Below are 18,030 nucleotides of genomic sequence, written 5' to 3' on the forward strand. Positions count from 1 at the left end.
CACAAGATTCATGATTCAAATCATAGGATTCAAAGAAAAATCTTAAGGTTTTTTTTTTGGCAGAAAAAGAATCATACATGAGATTCAAATTGAAACCCTTGGGATTCATGATTTAAATTCTGAGTTGTATTGTAAACTGGAAGGGTCTGTTTGGTTTGCAACGGGATTGGAATCGGAATTGCCAATTTCTCCTGCTTGTCTGGTTCAGACAGGAATTGGAATTGGAATCGGAATCAGCTGGAATGGATTCTCATTCCTGAAGGAAATGGGAATGCAGTTCTGATTCTACCCAACCAAACAGTCGGAATCAGAATGGATCATTCCAGTTCTGATTCTAGACCCCTATTCACGTGAACCAAAAGGACCCTAAGATTTTTGCAATGTTGCTTGGGTGTATCTGGGCACCGTTTAACTCCTCCAGTCACAGAGAACTTCAAATATTGGCTTAGACTGTTGATTACAGGACATTTTGTGTTCTAGGATCCAAATTGGGTTCTCGGGTGGCATCAGAACTGAGATCTGAATAATTGATGGATAACTTGAAGCAGATGATATAAGAGTGGAAAAATTCATACTCGGGATGCTCTTTGTTGGAAAAAATGTTGGTACATTACAATGATTGCCAAGTCAAGCATTCTTGGAATTACCTGGATTTTGGATTTCATAGAACAGAACCTCGTAATTTGCAAAAACCTTTTCAATATTTTACCAATGTAAGTTCGGATTGGTTACTATTTTTTGAGTCGTAGTAATTGTTTTAGATTTTTTTATTATAATTTGCATTTGTTTTCTTATTGTGATTCAAATGTTTATTTAAAAAGGAAGTTTCAAGTCTACCAAGTAATTTTTTTCTGGAAATAAGTAGGGGTATATGTCATGAGATTTTCTTTTTCCTCCTTCATAATTGTTGTGAACGAATTTTTTAACCTGTTCTTGGTTGTCTTCCTAGGATATTGTATGTTTTGTTGTTATTTTTTACAAGGTTCATTTTTCAGGAAAGGCACCAGCTTCTTATGCTTTTTCCAAGAATCTTTAAACAAATTTGTTAACATTGAAATCCATTCCTCCTCTTGATTCTGCTATGCAAACCATTTTCCTGCTTTTTTCTATTTCTGAGTAAATTGTCCATATGATTTTGTTTTACCCTATGTCAGCAAAATTAAACTGTGTTATTGCCGTTGGTTGTTCATGAATCACACTTACAGACTTAGTTCTTTATATGCCATTTTTTTGAGTGTCTCAGGACCTTAAACCAATTATTTCATACCTTCCACCGAAAGAGATGGAGTTGGTCCATAATGCTTTGAAGGTAAATTTATTGAAGGTTTCATGTGTCGATCATTTTGTATGGCTATTTCGAACTATCTTTGGTGATGTGATATACCTAATTCTGATTATTTTCCAGTGCAGCTAGCTTTTGAGGCTCATGATGGTCAAAAGAGGCGAAGTGGAGAGCCCTTTATCATTCATCCTGTTGAAGTTGCACGTATTCTTGGAGAACTCGTAAGTCAACATGAAAAATGATCTTTACTTTTAACAATGCCAATTCTCACCAGTTTATGGTTTATTCAATTGCTTAAGAGATTTCTTGTGCATTTCTTTGGCTATCTGAAGTATAAACTGATCCTTGTTAGTTCCTTCCCCAGGAATTGGATTGGGAATCTATTGCTGCTGGATTGTTACATGACACAGTTGAAGACACAAATGTTGTTACATTTGAAAGAATTGAGAAAGAATTTGGTGCCACTGTACGCCATATCGTTGAGGGAGAGACTAAGGTTCTGTTTTTATTTGTTGAAATTTACTTGTGTGCAACTTCTGTTTGTTTTGTTGACTCTGTAGATGGATAAATTTAATGCTAAGTCCTTTGCCTTACCTTGTCAATTAGGTATCCAAACTGGGTAAGCTAAAATGTAAAAATGCAGATGATACAGCACAGGATGTAAAAGCTGATGACCTGCGGCAAATGTTTTTAGCAATGACAGAAGAGGTGTTTTCTTTTTCTTCTTTTATTAATTGTACGGATCAATAATGTTGCGTTATCTAAGCTGGCAACCTTTATCAGGTCCGTGTAATTATTGTCAAACTAGCTGACAGATTACACAACATGCGCACGCTTTCACACATGCCTCCACATAAGCAGGTAATGCCTTCATCAACTTGATAGCCAATGTGCCATCTGGTAGGCAGACAGTAGCATTATTTCTAAAGTTTCTATCGTGTTGTGTACAGTCCAGCATAGCTTTGGAGACATTGCAAGTCTTTGCCCCTCTTGCCAAGTTGTTAGGAATGTACCGGATCAAGGTGTGTACCTTTGAACCTTTAAAAAGCCAAGTGCCTGTTTTCAATTCTAGATGAGCTGCAATGCTTAATCATGTTCTGTAGATTTACATATTGGCCATCCCCAAAGTTAATGCATATTTTTATCATGAACCTTTTGTGATCATCAGTCATGTTTTGAGATTAGTGTCCTGCAGATTGGTGCTATCATCATCTCTCTTTAAAATTTGACTGCCATACGAAATCAAAATGTATTAGGAAGTAGACCTATTCATGGGTCGGGTTTGGGCTGGGCTTTGCCTCTATATCAACAGAACACAACACATTCAGGCCTGAGCCTGAGCCTGAGCCCAGCCCTCATATAGGCCTGAAGCCCGGCCACGAAATTGAGAAAAAAGATTTCTTTTGCTCAACAACAAAACTGATTTATTTATATTAAATGACCTCAAAACCCAAAAATACTGAAAGATCTCACTATGGCTTGACCTCTTAGTCCAAGCCCAACTAAGAGCGGGCCATGCCAGGCCAGCCTGTTGGACTACCCGGCCCATGAACAGGTCTATTAGTAAGTTTCAACTGTGTCATTGCTTTATCTACTAGTATTCTAGTAATTTCTGGTTTCACATACAATAAAAAAATTTCTGGCTTCCTACTTTCAGAAATCGACTATATTCTAGTAATTTCTGGTCTATCAGTCATATGGTTGCTCGGTTTGGAAGGGAATTGAAAAAAGTTACAATGCTTTTAGCAAGGAAATCAAGTTTGTTGTGGGGAGAGCCGGAGAGGTAATAGTCAATTTCTGGATGGATGTTTGGTGTGGAAACAACAGGCTAATGGCTGATTTCCCTGAGTTATTCGCAATTGCATCAAACAAGGAAGCTAAAGTGGCTGATTATGTCCAGTTCCAAAATGGGATGATTATCTGGAATCCTACTTTAGAAGGGCTTTGAATGATTGGGAGATTGAACCATTAGGTAGGCTTCTTCAATGGTTGTACAACAACCAAATAGATGTCAATGCAGCAGACAAAAGGGTCTGATTAGCAGCAAGCAAAGGCCAATTCTCGGTGAAATCTTTCTATACCAAACTGGTCCAGGAGGAAGAAGATATGCTTTTCCCTGCGTATTTAATCTGGTGCAAACACAGCCCATCGAAGGTATCTTTTTTCTTCTGGACTGCCTATTTAAATAAGATTCCTACAAGAGACAACTTGGTTAATAGGGGTGTGGTGATTGACTCTAAAAGGTGTGTCTTGTGCAACAATGATGAAGAGTCTGTTGATCACCTGTTCCTTCACTGTGGCTTCACCCACAAAATCTGGGTGAGGATTCTCAGAATTTTTGAAACCAGAAGTTGCTGGCCAAAGTCAATGACAACTTTTGTCAACAGCTGGAATTTACAAGGCCTAAGCAAGAAAGGGAAATGGTTATGGCATCTGATTCCAGGTGCAGTGTTATGGGTGATCTGGCAAGAAAGAAATTCAAGGATATTTCAAAACAGAAGCTGTCAAGAGGACGAAGTGTGGCAGAAGATCGTGGGGAAGCTCTGTTCTTGGTCATCGACTAAGTTTAAAGTTGACGGTTCTTTTTGTAGCTCTCTGTTTATATTTGAAAGTCTGTTTGTTTCCCTCAATGGTTTGTGGTTTGGATCTATTCTTGTATCTCATTTGTACAGCCTCTGGTTGTACTTTTCTTTTTGAATGAATTGATACTTCTTATCAAAAATAAAAAATAAATAAATAATTCTGGCTTCAGATCCTTGGAAAAGAATCCACTATTTTTGTAGCAGGAAATGTTATGCCATGATTAGTTTTCATTTTTTTTTTTTTGAATGATGCAAAATTTCCTTTCTAAAATTGTCTGCCCTAGGTAGCTAACCTTGAAGTTTATACTGTTTCACTTTCAAGTGTCGTATTTATCTATAATCATCCTATTCCTTGATGATGACTTGCAGTCGGAACTGGAAAATTTATCCTTCATGTACACAAATGCCCATGATTATGCTAAAGTCAAGAGAAGAATTGCAGAACTTTATAAAGAGCATGAAAAGGAACTTGCAGAGGTACTGCTCATGTCACCTTCCACAAGGTTTTATTGCTTAATATGCACACAAAAAGGATGTCACAAATAGCATCTAAGTCTAGCCTCACAAGCATTGTCCAATTGTTTCTGGGTGTGGTTTTCTGCTTAATAAGCCCCTTTTCCTTGTTCCAGGCAAAGAGAATTTTAATGAAGAAAATTGAGGATGACCAATTCTTGGATCTTATGACATTAAAGGCAGAAGTTCGCTCTGTATGTGAGGAACCTTACAGGTTAAGATATACCTCTACCTCATCTCTGTCAGGGCCTGTTTGGGAGGGATTAGTTTCATACATAGCTGCTTTAAAGAAGCTACTGGAAGAGGCTTGTCCAGAGGACCAGTTAAATGGCTGTATGATTATTAAATTGTGCTCTTTTTTTACCAAACATTGTTTATAGGTTTCTGGGTGGGCCCCACCTTCCAAAACCAACAGCCATAGCATGGAATTCCCTCCCAAATGGGCACCTGTTATAAGACAGCTATAGAAATAGAGTATCATGTATGAATTAGATACTGGAATGTGGAATGCCTACGATCATATAACTTGCTTTTCAGGTAGTTTGCCAAACTCGTAGGCAACTTGTAATTTCAACTTTGACGTATGCATGCTTTCATGCGAATAAATTCTTGAGTACATGTGTATACATGAATATAACATGTACAGGCTAATATAACCCAATGCTCAGTTGCTCACATGTCATCAATTTTCATTTTCTTTGAGACAGCTTGGCTTTTCCTAGGAAATAATACAAAGTTTGGACACAATTATAAATCAAGACCTACAATTTCAGGAACCTTATTGAGTTAATAAATGTTTGGAACCACACAATCTCTTTCCATTGGAATTAGTCATGAGTCACGACAAATCTGCAAATATCATACCAGTAAGAAATATGAAAATGTTAAAGAGATTTGGAAATCAATGATTTGTGAGTTGATCTGATGAAAAATAGCCCATTCTTGAATTAGGTTTGATGGGAGATCAGTCCTTTAAAACAGACAGTTATTGCAAGGAAGTTATTCTATGCATTCAGGCCTCAAGATGAACCTAATTTTGGGTCCCAAGGTGGATGTAATGTGCCCACATCCAGCCAGACCATAGAAACAGATGAGTCGCTCTTAATGCTGCCATGGGTCCCACTAAAGGGATGATGTAGGATCAGTGATTTTAAAGACGCCTAGCCAGGCAAGGCGTATTTTTGGGTATAACCCTTGTCTAGGACCCAGGCACAGAATTTTCAAAAGGCCCCAGGCATGTGCCTTTTGCTAATGTTGCTCATTCTTTCATCCTAATAAAAGGTATTTTTAAAAGACACTTAACGTTATAAAACCTTTTTTTTTATAGGGATTAAGAATTCAAGACCCTGATATGGACTTGTTTGGGCTTGCCTCGAGGGGCTTGGTACAAAGGCAGCTTGTAGAATCAGGAATGCATAATGTTTAATGTCACATTAACTATTTGAAGTAATCCAATTGTGAAAAAATAAAGAAAGTAAGAGTTTATGTGCTTGAATATGTTTTATATGTTATGTTTGATTTTATTTTTAAATTTTCATTTCAAATATGTTTTACATGTTATGTTTATGTATTTAATTTGAGATAATAGGCTTTTTTTAAAAAATTATTTTAAATTTTAAATTTATATTTTTAATCAATAGTGTGTGTAATACTTTTTATATTTTGCATTTTTTGGCATTTTTGAAAATTTTTAGCATTTTTTCGCCTTGTTTCAAATAGGCATGTGCTTTGTGCCTCAGGCGCAAAATAGCCCTAGCACTTCTAAAACAGTGTAGGATGGACTTCATTAATTCTTTTAGACATTTATGTACTAGTTAGTTACCATGTCATCATCATCATCATCATTCTCATCTAAGTCTTATTCCAGCTACATGGGGTCAGCTACATGAATCTTGTTTCATCATTCCATTCAGTTTAGTACCATAACATGAAAAGACAATCAGGATCCATGACCATAAGAGTTTGGCAAAAGTTTTATGCCAGCTGCCGATCTGACACAACCCTCCTTTATTTGGGCTTGGGACTGGCGGTGTAAGATAAGCTCACATTTGGTGGAGTTACTTAGTTACTACATATGGGACATATAATCATGAGATGGAGTAGGAGCCCTCTATTTTCTTTGTCCTGTTAACCATATTAGATAAGGTTCCTTTTTTTTTTTTGGAAAAGGTAGGGTAAATTTATTCATTCAAAAAGGAGTTCTGAATAGGGAGCATCAGTGACTTTTGAAAATTCCCCCTATTCTACCCTACCGGTCCCAATTTTTCTTCTGTAGACAGTTGCAGATCTTTCAATCTGATCAATCTTTGCATTGGTTTTTCAATGTACCTTGGTGTTTTTATATTTAGTTATATTATCCATTTTTATTTTTTCTTTTTATTTGGGGGGGGGGGGGGTGGGAGAGGCTGTGGCTTGGTGCTAACTTTCTGTGATGTGTAGTTATGTATTATTCTCTCTTTCTCTCCTCTTTTTTGTGCTGCATAGTTTTTATAGTTATACGTTCATTCATTATTTGTTATTTATTGCAGCATCTATAAAGCTGTTCAGAAATCTAAAGGTTCAATAGACGGGATCAACCAAATTGCACAGGTGTTTTGATTTGCTATTTTGCCATTCATAATATCTGGAGAAGCTGGAAAATTAGGATTTGTATTATATTTGGGCTAACTTTATATAACCCTTTTTATTGTTTATTATATCATCATGTAACAGCTTCGTATCATCATAAAACCAAAGCCGCGTATTGGAGTAGCACCTTTATGCAGTTCGCAGCAGGTGAATCTTTTGCTGAAGTTATTTGGTTATGTCATTTATGGTGTGTGTATATATATAGACACACACACACATTATAGTTTTCTCATTATTGTTCTACACACAGATTTGCTATCATGTTCTTGGGCTTGTCCATGAAATCTGGATCCCCATTCCTCGAGCTGTGAGTATAATTTGCATTTTATTATGCTTCTTTTTTCTTTAACTTTGACCACAAGAGCTGAGCAGAGACATAAATATATCCTTTTGTTAGATGAAAGACTACATTGCAACCCCAAAACCTAATGGCTATCAAAGTCTTCATACGACAGTGATACCATTTCTGTATGAGAGCATGTTTCGGCTGGAAGTTCAGGTAACTTATGCCAATTATTTTTTGAAAACCAGCAGTTTCATTCTTTCAATCATTTCCCTCTCTTTGAAAAGAAAATAGTGATAAGGGAATAAAACTTTGTTCAATGTATTTTGATCTTAAAATGTTACTTGAATCTTTTATGTTGTTGTGTCTTTATTAGTTAAAAAATATTCTTTTTCATCTCTGATTTTATTTACTTTTTTTGGCAGATAAGAACCGAAGAGATGGATCTGATAGCAGAGAGGGGTATTGCTGCGCACTACAGTGGGAAGATATTTGTTACTGATTTAGTTGGACATGCCATGCTTAAGGGAAGAAATTTAAGAGGAAAAGCAGTCTGTCTGAACAATGTGAACATTGCTCTTAGGGTATTTATGAATCATCCTTTACCAAGCTAGTGGTTTTTCTTGATTGGTTGTTATTTGTAACCCTTCAAGTCTCTGGCTTGATTGGTTATCTATGGATGAATTGGTTTTCAATAGATTGGCTGGCTAAATGCTATTAGAGAATGGCAAGAGGAGTTTGTTGGGAACATGAGCTCTAGAGAGTTTGTTGATGCAATAACAAGAGATCTATTAGGGAGTCGTGTCTTTGTGTTCACTCCAAAAGGAGAGGTAGGATAACAGTGTCATACCATGCATGTTATATGAAAGTATTATAGTGTTTTCAAGTTTCTTACTCTTTTTTTCTTTTCACTTTTTTATACAGATCAAGAACCTACCTAAGGGAGCAACAGTTATTGACTATGCTTATATGATACACACTGAAATTGGCAATAAAATGGTTGCTGCAAAGGTTTACTTTTAGATCCCCCTCTGCATGACTGACTTCACTTTGTATTGATCTAATATTGTTTCTGAATCAGGATTTTAGTAACTTTTTCTGATGCAGGTCAATGGTAATCTTGTCTCTCCCATGCATGTACTTGCAAATGCTGAAGTTGTGGAGATAATTACATACAATGTTAGTATTCATCTTTCTCTCAGAATTGCATGTGCAATGCATTTTTACAAGGGATGATTATCTGTGTGTGTGTGTGTGGGGGGGGGGTCTCAAAGAGACTTCTACTCGTTACCATGAATTCTAAACAAAAACTAATGTCAGATGAGCCCCTGGACCTGGTAGCCTCCACATTATGCCTTGTTTACCAACCTCTTCTCTTGCCAAATGGGGTATTATATTTTTATACTTATTTGTTTGTATTTATTTCTCTTATTGATGATTTATTTCTAAGAACTTTTAATTTCATGTCCCAATGTGGAAACAAAGATAAAATAGATGTCAACGATTAAAAAAACGATGCCTGTAATTGTTACTATTTATGTCTGCTTTTCTCCACCTTTTCCCATATATGAACTCATGCCTTATCACGGAGTTATCCTGACCTAATCTATTATTTGCTTGTGCTTTCTTCATCTCAAAGAATGGAATGACAATCAATATTCTTTCATACTTTTGTGTATGAACTAGTTACTTTTGTGCTTGTATTTCTTGAACTAGTTTTTATTGGTTTTATGTATTCTGCCCCTTACTTTTGTGCTTGTATTTCTTGCAGTGTTGCTTCAAGTAGGCAAAACAATATATTAGAGTTGCAACTTACAAGTTAAAAGTTGAACTTGAAAGAACTGAAGGGGGCAGAGCCCCTATTTTAGATCGACAATACATAGGGAACAAATACTAAAATAAAAGAAGAAAATGAAAAAGAAAAGTAGGGGGCGGAGCCCCTGTTCTAGACCCAGAAAAGCTGGTGAAAAAAATACTAAAATAAAAGAAGAATATGAAGAATTAAAGAAGGGGCGGAGCCCCTGTTCCGCCCTTGTTTCAGACACCAATAATGAGAAAAAAAAAAGCTGAAACATGCAGGAAATTTAAGAACATAAGAAGGAGGCGGAGCCCCTGTTTTAGTCCAATAAAATGATTCAAAAAACTTGGAGTAAAGATACAAAAAGGAAGTGGAGAAAATGGGGCGTAACCACTGTTTTAAACCAGGAAACAGAGAAGAAAACTGATTAACTCACCTTTAGAGGATTGTGTGGGAACGATGGAGGCTGTTGTTCTCTCATCTTCCTCAGTTTGATACTTCAATTCTATTGTCAATGTGAAACCCTGGAAGATTAACTTTTTTTTACTTTCCTCAAAACAAAAGCATGATAACATGCAATAGGTTCTATTATAAAAACTAAAACAACCAATAAAATATTATATATTTTTTATTTTTTATTTAATAAATATCTATATAATATATATTTTCTTCAGCCCACTAAGCATGCGCCTAACATAGTTGGCGTCTGGGTGAGGCGTTCTTTGAAAAGCACCTAGTTGTCGCCTTGACAACTATGTTTGAGGTTTAGCTTTGATTCTCTCAACAAAGTAGGCTTGTGCTGGCCAGAACTTAAAGAGATTAAATAATCAATAAAACAAATAAAACAGAATTGACAAGTGGGTGAAAATGAGCTTGAGTTTAATGGTATGTTGAGCAAATAGAAAGGGCTAGTGAGGATGGCTGTTGTGCTAGTTAGAGAGTACTGAAGACATTTATTTGATAATAAAAAAGACATGCAAAGGAAAAGAAGGGAAATGATGGGAAAGTAAGAGGAGGAATTACGAAGTTGAGTATATAATTCGAAATGTAAGAAGCATGTAAGAACAATAAGAAAAACAAACCTGAAATAATAAGACATTGATTTAATAGACTAGTATTCATTTATTCATCAATTTCTCGAAAATGTGATTACATGGGTTTCTATAGAGAATTCAAAATCTCTTTCTTATGATACCCAGATACAGACACGGACATTGGACACAGATATGGGAAAAAGGATATGACTACCCGTTTTCTAAAATCTTAGACATGGATATGGGTATTGGTATCCATGTAATATGCTTATTATCTAGTTTTTGAAGCTAAATGCCATTTTTAAAGACTTATGTCTTGCCAAATTTAATTTTCTAACATATGTAGATTTTATATAGTATAATATGTTAAAACATTCATTTTACATATTTTAAAAGTGGTAAACTCTACCAGAATGACTAAAAAGGGTGGCAGGTCTCCGGGATGACTAAAAATGGAAAGTTTACTGGTTGGTTATTCCCTTTGCAATCCTTTGGGCTATATGGTTTGAGAGAAATACCAAAATTTTTGAACAGAAAACTGCATCAAAAGCAGAAGTCATCAATATGGTGGTGGGACTTATTAGAGATTGGATCTGTTCATAATGTATTTAAGGAGGATACTTTTGCTGTTTCTTCTTCCATTTTGCAGTGATGGTGGTGATATGGTCCATCCCTTTAAACCTGTGGACAGTGGAGGTTTATTGAGCACTCCTCTTTGGATGAGGGATTTATTCTTCCAGTTGCAGTTGGGCTCCTATGTAGAAAGGGAAGAGGTTATATATTGGGATATGCTCCCTCATATGGGAATGTGGTGCAAAAGAGTTAGGCTGTTTTAATAGTTTTAAATGTTAATAGATGTCATACCATATCCACTGACAAATTACCAAACCAGGAAAAAAATAGAGTATTGATTGAATGGAACTCTCAATAAGCGAATTTTCTGTATTGAGAGTATTAATGATTTGAACCATGGGGGAGGCTAGCTCCAAGAAGGCGGTAGTGCTTGCTGTTCTTGTCAGTTCAGATATGCCAAGGGGCATCTTCTCATCCCTTTCGTTAAAATATATTCTAGGAATGCTTTCTGATGGTGCGTCTGCTAGATCAGACAACTGGTCATTGTCCCTTATTATTCATGCAAAAGACCATAACTATTGCACTGAATTTCTCATTTAGATTAATGCCTGGGAAGCAATTGGGATGACAGGAATCCTTGTACCATCACTGTAGGTATATCGTTCCATGGTAGAGCCTTGCATAACATCATCTTTCACTTGCAATCTTTTCTCTCAAGGTAGGTTACTAGGTTTTGTGCCTTGTCTTCTCTTCCATTTCTTTTTTCTTTTCCATTTGATACATATTCTGACCATGCTCATTATACTAGAAAATAATCAATTTGTGGTGTCCAAAAAAAGCACTCAAGCCAATCTCTAAAAGTTGCTTGAGGAACTAGTTGGAAACATATTAGTGATATGGCAATTGGCAAGGCATCTTATGTACATTATGGTACTTGGTATGATCAAAACCTTTCTCTTAAAACACACTGAAGACAGATAGTGGTTATAGCATGGCTTAACAATTACACTAAAAATTTAACCATGCAACATGATGTGGCACCCTTGTACAAGTATCTGGGTATTATGGCTTAATACCATCCATCATCTCAATAGACATTGTGCTTCTGGTTCAAAGTATCTTTTCCTTGTGTGCCAAAAATATTTTGATTTTTCAAGGGAAGCAACTATCCTTTTTCAGATGGTCATTCTTTGAAGCATTGTTGGTCATCTCATGTCATAATTTTTGAAGCACTGCTGGTCATATCATAATTTATGTTGTTTCTATTTAGGCTCTTTCTAGCAAATCTGCTTTCCAGAGGCATCAGCAGTGGTTGCAACATGCAAAAACACGAAGTGCCCGACACAAGATAATGAAAGTAGGTATTCTTGTATGGTGATATTACATCGCACTTCCATTTTTGTGTCCTGCTTCATTAATCAATTTTCTGTCCTCTTTCTAGTTCTTGAAGGAGCAAGCTGCACTCTCTGCTACTGAAATAACAGCAGATGCTGTAAATAACTTTGTTGCTGATATTGAAGATGAAAGTGAATCAGAAGAGGTAGAAAATTCTCCTAATGTTAGCAAACCATTGTGGAAGAAGATTCTCACTAATGTTGCAGAGCTCTCTTCTTTAAAAAGAAGCAATGATGATGCTCAACACTCTCAGAACGGTAAAGTTGGAGTCCCTAAGGTCAATGGGAAGCATAACAAGAACGCACAACATATGAGTTTGAAGGCCAAGGGAGAGTTTCTGTCACAGGGAAATGGTATTGCAAGGTTGATATATGCTAACATCCCAATGTATAAGGAAGTCTTACCTGGTCTGGAAAGCTGGCAAGCTGGCAATATCACCTCCTGGCACAACCATGAAGGACATTCAATCCAATGGTTCTCTGTAATATGCATAGATCGGAAAGGTCAGCTTCCACTTTGTTGATAATAACCATGTCTAGCTATTCCCTTTTTTGTTAAGCAATGTCTGATATGCCTACGAAGAAGTTATCTACCAATGGCAAATTGTTTCTTGTCATCTGAAATGCAAGAATAGGAACCACCATTCAAAAGTTTCTCTGAGTTAGATATGCACCAAAGAAATATACAATAATAGAAATAGCAATACCTCCATATAGATCTCGGTTATATTGTCTAATGATCTGGTTGGGACCTGTCATATGTGGAGTATCCATTGCGTCTGCACCTTGAGTATCAGTAGGTCATTTGATGGTCCTTGGGTCCCGATTACCTCTATTAATATTTCACCATTCATATTAAAACTGTAGCCGACCCCATATAGTTGGGACAAGGCTTAGATGATGATCATGATAATTAATATTAAAACTTTTTATTTTACCAAAATTTCAGGTATGATGGCAGAAATTACATCAATATTGACAGCTGTTGGCATCGCCATTTGTTCTTGTGTGGTGAGTAATCGGTGATTAGAGGGTTTTTTGCTTGTTTTCCAGGAACAGGAAGCATTGCTTTTCCTTGATGTTATAACATACGTTTTTCATGAGCAGGCAGAGATTGACAGAACAAGGGGAATGAGCGTCATGTTATTTCACATTGAAGGGAGTTATGATAGTCTGGTACGTACAGCAAAAAGCTTTCATGTTTGTGCCATGATACTATCCTGCTTTATGATGCCCGTCTGAAGATATATCTCTTTATTTGCTCTTAGGTAAATGCTTGTTCCAGTGTGGACCTGGTTCTTGGTGTTCTGGGCTGGTCTACGGGTTGCAGCTGGCCAATCTCATCAGACAACCAACATTTTCTCGAATGCTAAAATATGCAACAAAGGTTACCAAATTTATATTCTTGGAGGAAATTTTACGAGATGACCATCATATTCTCTTTTTTATTTTCCTTGTATCCTTGAGGCTGAGAAATCAGTGAGTTCCACGTGTAGATTGTGGGTGTCGTAGTTCCTTGGTTTCTCATTTTTTTTTTTTTCGTTTAGAGCTCAAAGAGAAGTGATACATCATCAGCTAATTGAGTGACTCTGGAGTAAGCGGACTGTATATAGAGGAGAGGAGTGGTAATAGAAACTTGTGATAAGGAGCATCATACCATGTCGGACTTTATATACTTGTCTCTTTCTTGGATGGACATTTTAGACAACAGGCTGCATAGAGGTATTTCTATTTATATTAAAGATGAATAGATGGATATCATCATATTTGATTAAGATGAGCACCATACAACTTTGTGACCTTCACTGAGCCACTCTTTTAAGTTTTAACTAACAATCTAGCATGCACTTACCGCGTTAACCCTAAATTCTCTGTTTTAACTTTTAGGGGAGATAACTAATAAGACCATCGACGCTCTCTTTTCGTTTGGTCCTTGGCAGCGTTGCTTTTATTTGGTGGGTGGGGGGTTCTGTACTCTGTAGGTGGCTAGGTTAGGTGCCAAGAGGATGGGTTCAATTAAACAGTAAGCAAAGGGGCATAGAGAAAAAAAGCAATGAAAGGCAAAAATCCAACTCCCATGATTTTATGATCTTTATTCACAATTTCGTAACTAAATCCATTGGCAACTCGCTAAATTGCAGAAGGATGGGAAAATGGGTGTCATATTAAGAAGATAAACTGATTTGGCAGATATAATGGGCAAGTAAAAGCAGCAACACCGGCACCATAAACCACAGTAGGAAGTTCAGGAACATTGATCTTGATGGTGAATGAACCACTGTTTCTTTCTCCTCATTAAGATTCTTCCTTTCTGTGCCTGTAGTTCCATCTTCCTCTGTTATCGTTTCTCTTTCTTGTTCGTCAATCTTTTCTCCAGAAATCAACAAGTTACTCTTAGTCCCCTTGAGCTCCAATGACTCATCTCCCACTCCCAGGGTCTCAACTGGCCAGATCGCCTCGGCATTTGAATCATTGGAAGAATCTCCTATTCCTTCTGAATTCCCTTCGACCAACTCTTCATCATCATCGTCGTTGTTGTCATCGTCGTCTTCTTTTTTGAGTTGCATTGATGATGAAGTATCTTCAAGGATCTTTACAGTTGGGACCATCTCAAATATCTCGCTTACTGCATCCGCATCTACTGATGGAAGATGATCCTCTACATGGTTTTCCTCCCAATCCCAGCCAATAACGTTGTTTGGGTTGGGCAAGGCCAGTCTTTCCAAAATTCCAGCACCAAAACAACCCTTGGAGATATAATCAATTTCAAGCTCTGACAGGTTTTCCCATTTTTCACCGATAATTTCCTTCCCGCCATTCACCCTCAAACTGGGCTTATCTTCCTTCAACGTAAAACCAAAATAAATAAATACAATTTGGTGTTCAGATGAACTGTGCTAACATAATAGAGTTGAGATCTTGTGCCAACAAAACATCTTGTTTTAAACACGTTCCAACCCTCTACCAACTTGGTCTAACACTGTACATCTCACCATGAGACTGAGACCCACCATAAAAGTGGGACCTGTGTAAGATCATGTTGGTAAAGGGTTGGAACGGGTTTTGTTAGCAGATGATCTAGACTCAACATGATATGTGACATCCAGGAGTGCTAAAAAACCGAAAAATCTGGTTAACCAAATTGATCCATTCAGTTTTAATTAACTTAGGGGATGTTTGGAACCGTGGCCGTTTTAAAAAAAAAAACGGTGCCACGTCGGATCCACATAAGCGTTTCAACAAATGCCCATGTATCTCATTGTTTGATTCAGCCGATTATTAAAAATTCGGGCATGCCTCGAAAATTGGGACCCCAACGTTTCATGCATCGGTGTCCCATTTCCCCAACGGTTGACTGATGTGTATCCTATGTGGTGCTTACCTGTCAGCACATACATGAAAAATGGTGATGAAAATCACCTTACCAAACAGCATAGTATTGCTCACTGCCTACGTGGTAGAAGCGTTTTTTTATGAAAAACGAGTCTTAAAAGCATGGGTGTTTTTTCTTGAAAATCGGTCCCAAAAAGCACCCATGCTTCCAAACACCATGTTAAAAAACTCCAATTTATTGAACCGATTGGTATATATATACCGAACGATCAAATCGGTCAAAAACTGAACTTATCAACCAGTTAGCCGATACCCGATTGGTTTCAATTGAATCTCGGTTCATGATTTTCAAAAACCAGTGATACTGGTTCGATTTCAAAAAAGACCCCACGAAAGCACCCCCTAACCCACATCAAACTCCTTGGTGGTGGGCATAGGATGATGTCATTGATGTGGCATATCTTAATTTATACATATACGGGCTACACACCCCAATCACCAACCAACACATCAGCAATCCACACTGTTACCAGATCATGCATGGCAGCCGACGTGTTTATTTGTGATTGGAGATGCATTGTCCCTGTTACAGATGCTATAGACAGATAATCCGAGTCACACCCTTCTGCAGTTAAGCATTACCAACACGAGATTCTGAATCGCCACCAACTCGGAAAAATCAACATGGATCGAACCGATTGTCGACACCCATTCTTCGCTGCTGCTGCTGCTGCTGCTACCACTACCACTTAAGAATCAATCAAATTATTAGAAAGGATGAAAACAAAGCGTATAGATGATAATTTTACACAAGAGTAATCGACGCATATACCATCCATGGTGATGTTCATAATCACATGGAAATGGAATTTCCAGAAGAGAACGAAGCCCTTCCATTCCTTCATCTTTGCTGCAGTCGCAGTTGCTGTTCTTGCATGGCTTCGTGGGTTCTTCAGTTGTGTCTTTGATGCACTTCTGATGGGTGGTGGTGCGGGATGGTATTATCTTAGTTGTTCTATTTTTAATAGCCGATATCAGAGCTGCAGAAGCTATGACGCCACCCAACACAAGAATCCCACCAAACCCACTGCCACACTCACCACCCTTGAGCTCCATCGTCATCATCTTCTTCTTCTCGTTGTCATTTCGTTGATTCAAGTTGCCGCTGAGCTCCATTGCTCTTCTCCTGTCGAGGTTCACTTCCTGACTTTGCTTGGTTTGTCTTCACTAGGACCCAAAGCATACATAGAGATTAAATATAACAATTAGGTGAGGAGGTCTAATTAATGTTTCGATCAGAGTTTGAAGCGGACAGCTTCGGCAGATCCGCTAATTGCTGGTGTTAGTGAGTGGGTTTGTTCAGAAATTCTCGCAACCGAAGATTCTCTCACTTCACGATTAGATTAGACCGGGTCTGTAGAACTCGTGGAGCAGACCTGTACCAGGGACTCGGAGAGAGAGAGAGAGAGAGACATGCATGGTTCCCACCCTAGACCCTACCATCCGATACACCCCCTATCTCCAGATTAGTTATTCCCCAAGTAAACGTAATTTGATCAAAACCGTCGAGTGCACGTCCCACAAAATCTAATATGTAATTTCGAAGCAAGAACCAAGGCTTTTTCTATCCATCCTATGTTGCAACCTTGGGATTTGCAGTGCCGATCTGGAGTTACGTAGCTCCGGTGATAGTAAGCAGCACTAAGAGTGCTGACCAGCTTCAACATTTTGAGCCGATCACAGGATGCCCCTGCATGCCGCGTGTTCTGCTAACTCAAACACTTGTAATGAGATATAGGCAAGGTGCGCTATCTTTGCATCTTGATGGCATTACGGTGAACAATCCTGCATCTGATATTGAACAATAGCTCAAGATTATCTGCACCTAAAATTCTAGTTTAGACCTTCATCCTGGAATTTCCATTTATTTGTTGCCAACACAACACATCTAGAAAAACCAAATCTTTAATTTAGTTCACTAAAGAAGCTCCCTCTGAGATAAAAAAATCAACCTGCTGGAGGTTGCAGGTTTAATGGGTATACAAGAGCCTGCAAACCCATGTCGTCGATGCTATAGCACCCTTTCATGTCCAAATCCGACAGCCTCACTGGCTCAGCGCCAGCGGGCAACCAATTCAACATTCACTCCATAAGTTCAATAGCAACGATTTAATTGATTAGGCTGCATTTGATAAGAGTTTAAAAAGCAAATGCACTAATGTGAACGCAAATTTGTTGAAGAATGCACCAACTGATGGTGGTCAGTTGGTAGAATATCTGATAGCTAGCAGATACTTAAGATCAAATCACCGGGGTTGGGGTGTTAAGGGGACCCCAGTTGTGTAGGCACATGAGGCCAAATGATGAGTGTAAATACAAATCTCATGGCTGGAGCTAATTTATTTTACATTAATCAATTTTGAGCGTAAAGTTTGCTTTCATTTTACTTTTAGTTTACGAGTATAACAACAATTAAAAAAAGGGTTAATTTAGAGAAACTACTCATATATATCTTAAACTTTTAAAAACAATTTATATGTACCTTATTATTGATCTTTCCAAAGTTAAATCTAACAATAAAATTTAAAAGACAAAAGTATCCCTGATTAT

At 37.6% G+C, this 18,030-nt stretch overlaps 2 protein-coding genes across 2 annotated transcripts in view; one reads left to right on the forward strand and one right to left on the reverse strand.

The window, feature by feature from the left end:
• LOC104598891 (putative GTP diphosphokinase RSH1, chloroplastic) overlaps window positions 1–13,873 on the forward strand; it is a 30,208-nt gene extending 16,335 nt beyond the window's left edge. Inside the window, exons 4-24 of the mRNA XM_010261168.3 lie at window positions 1,244–1,309; window positions 1,411–1,503; window positions 1,647–1,778; window positions 1,889–1,990; window positions 2,066–2,143; window positions 2,233–2,304; window positions 4,234–4,341; window positions 4,494–4,591; window positions 6,906–6,966; window positions 7,090–7,152; window positions 7,256–7,312; window positions 7,403–7,504; window positions 7,714–7,872; window positions 7,987–8,118; window positions 8,213–8,299; window positions 8,396–8,467; window positions 11,964–12,050; window positions 12,135–12,591; window positions 13,037–13,098; window positions 13,195–13,263; window positions 13,356–13,873. Of these exons, the coding sequence (XP_010259470.1) occupies window positions 1,244–1,309; window positions 1,411–1,503; window positions 1,647–1,778; window positions 1,889–1,990; window positions 2,066–2,143; window positions 2,233–2,304; window positions 4,234–4,341; window positions 4,494–4,591; window positions 6,906–6,966; window positions 7,090–7,152; window positions 7,256–7,312; window positions 7,403–7,504; window positions 7,714–7,872; window positions 7,987–8,118; window positions 8,213–8,299; window positions 8,396–8,467; window positions 11,964–12,050; window positions 12,135–12,591; window positions 13,037–13,098; window positions 13,195–13,263; window positions 13,356–13,460 (2,262 nt within the window). The 3' untranslated portion in view covers window positions 13,461–13,873. The remainder of the gene's footprint in view (window positions 1–1,243; window positions 1,310–1,410; window positions 1,504–1,646; window positions 1,779–1,888; window positions 1,991–2,065; window positions 2,144–2,232; window positions 2,305–4,233; window positions 4,342–4,493; window positions 4,592–6,905; window positions 6,967–7,089; window positions 7,153–7,255; window positions 7,313–7,402; window positions 7,505–7,713; window positions 7,873–7,986; window positions 8,119–8,212; window positions 8,300–8,395; window positions 8,468–11,963; window positions 12,051–12,134; window positions 12,592–13,036; window positions 13,099–13,194; window positions 13,264–13,355) is intronic.
• A 248-nt stretch (window positions 13,874–14,121) lies between these two features.
• LOC148801800 (uncharacterized) lies at window positions 14,122–16,633 on the reverse strand. The gene is made up of 3 exons (XM_088901315.1): window positions 16,253–16,633; window positions 16,063–16,168; window positions 14,122–14,930 (listed from the first exon to the last, which is right to left on the reverse strand). Exons 1-3 carry the CDS (start codon window positions 16,594–16,596, stop codon window positions 14,253–14,255), a joined length of 1,128 nt encoding a protein of 375 aa, XP_088757441.1. The 5' UTR covers window positions 16,597–16,633; the 3' UTR covers window positions 14,122–14,252.
• Between the last annotated feature and the right edge of the window lie 1,397 nt (window positions 16,634–18,030).

The sequence above is a fragment of the Nelumbo nucifera genome, chromosome 3 (genome assembly GCF_055504915.1).
Source record: "Nelumbo nucifera cultivar China Antique chromosome 3, China Antique-T2T, whole genome shotgun sequence".
In the NCBI taxonomy this organism is placed as follows: domain Eukaryota; kingdom Viridiplantae; phylum Streptophyta; class Magnoliopsida; order Proteales; family Nelumbonaceae; genus Nelumbo; species Nelumbo nucifera.

Coding starts and splice junctions, on each gene's coding strand:
- LOC148801800 (XM_088901315.1), bottom strand. CDS start 16,596: ATGGAGCTCAGCGGCAACTTGAATCAACGAAATGACAACGAGAAGAAG. Junction 16,169..16,252: donor TATGAACATCACCATGGATG/GTATATGCGTCG, acceptor TTGATTCTTAAG/TGGTAGTGGTAGCAGCAGCA. Junction 14,931..16,062: donor CGATTCAGAATCTCGTGTTG/GTAATGCTTAAC, acceptor TTTACGTTGAAG/GAAGATAAGCCCAGTTTGAG.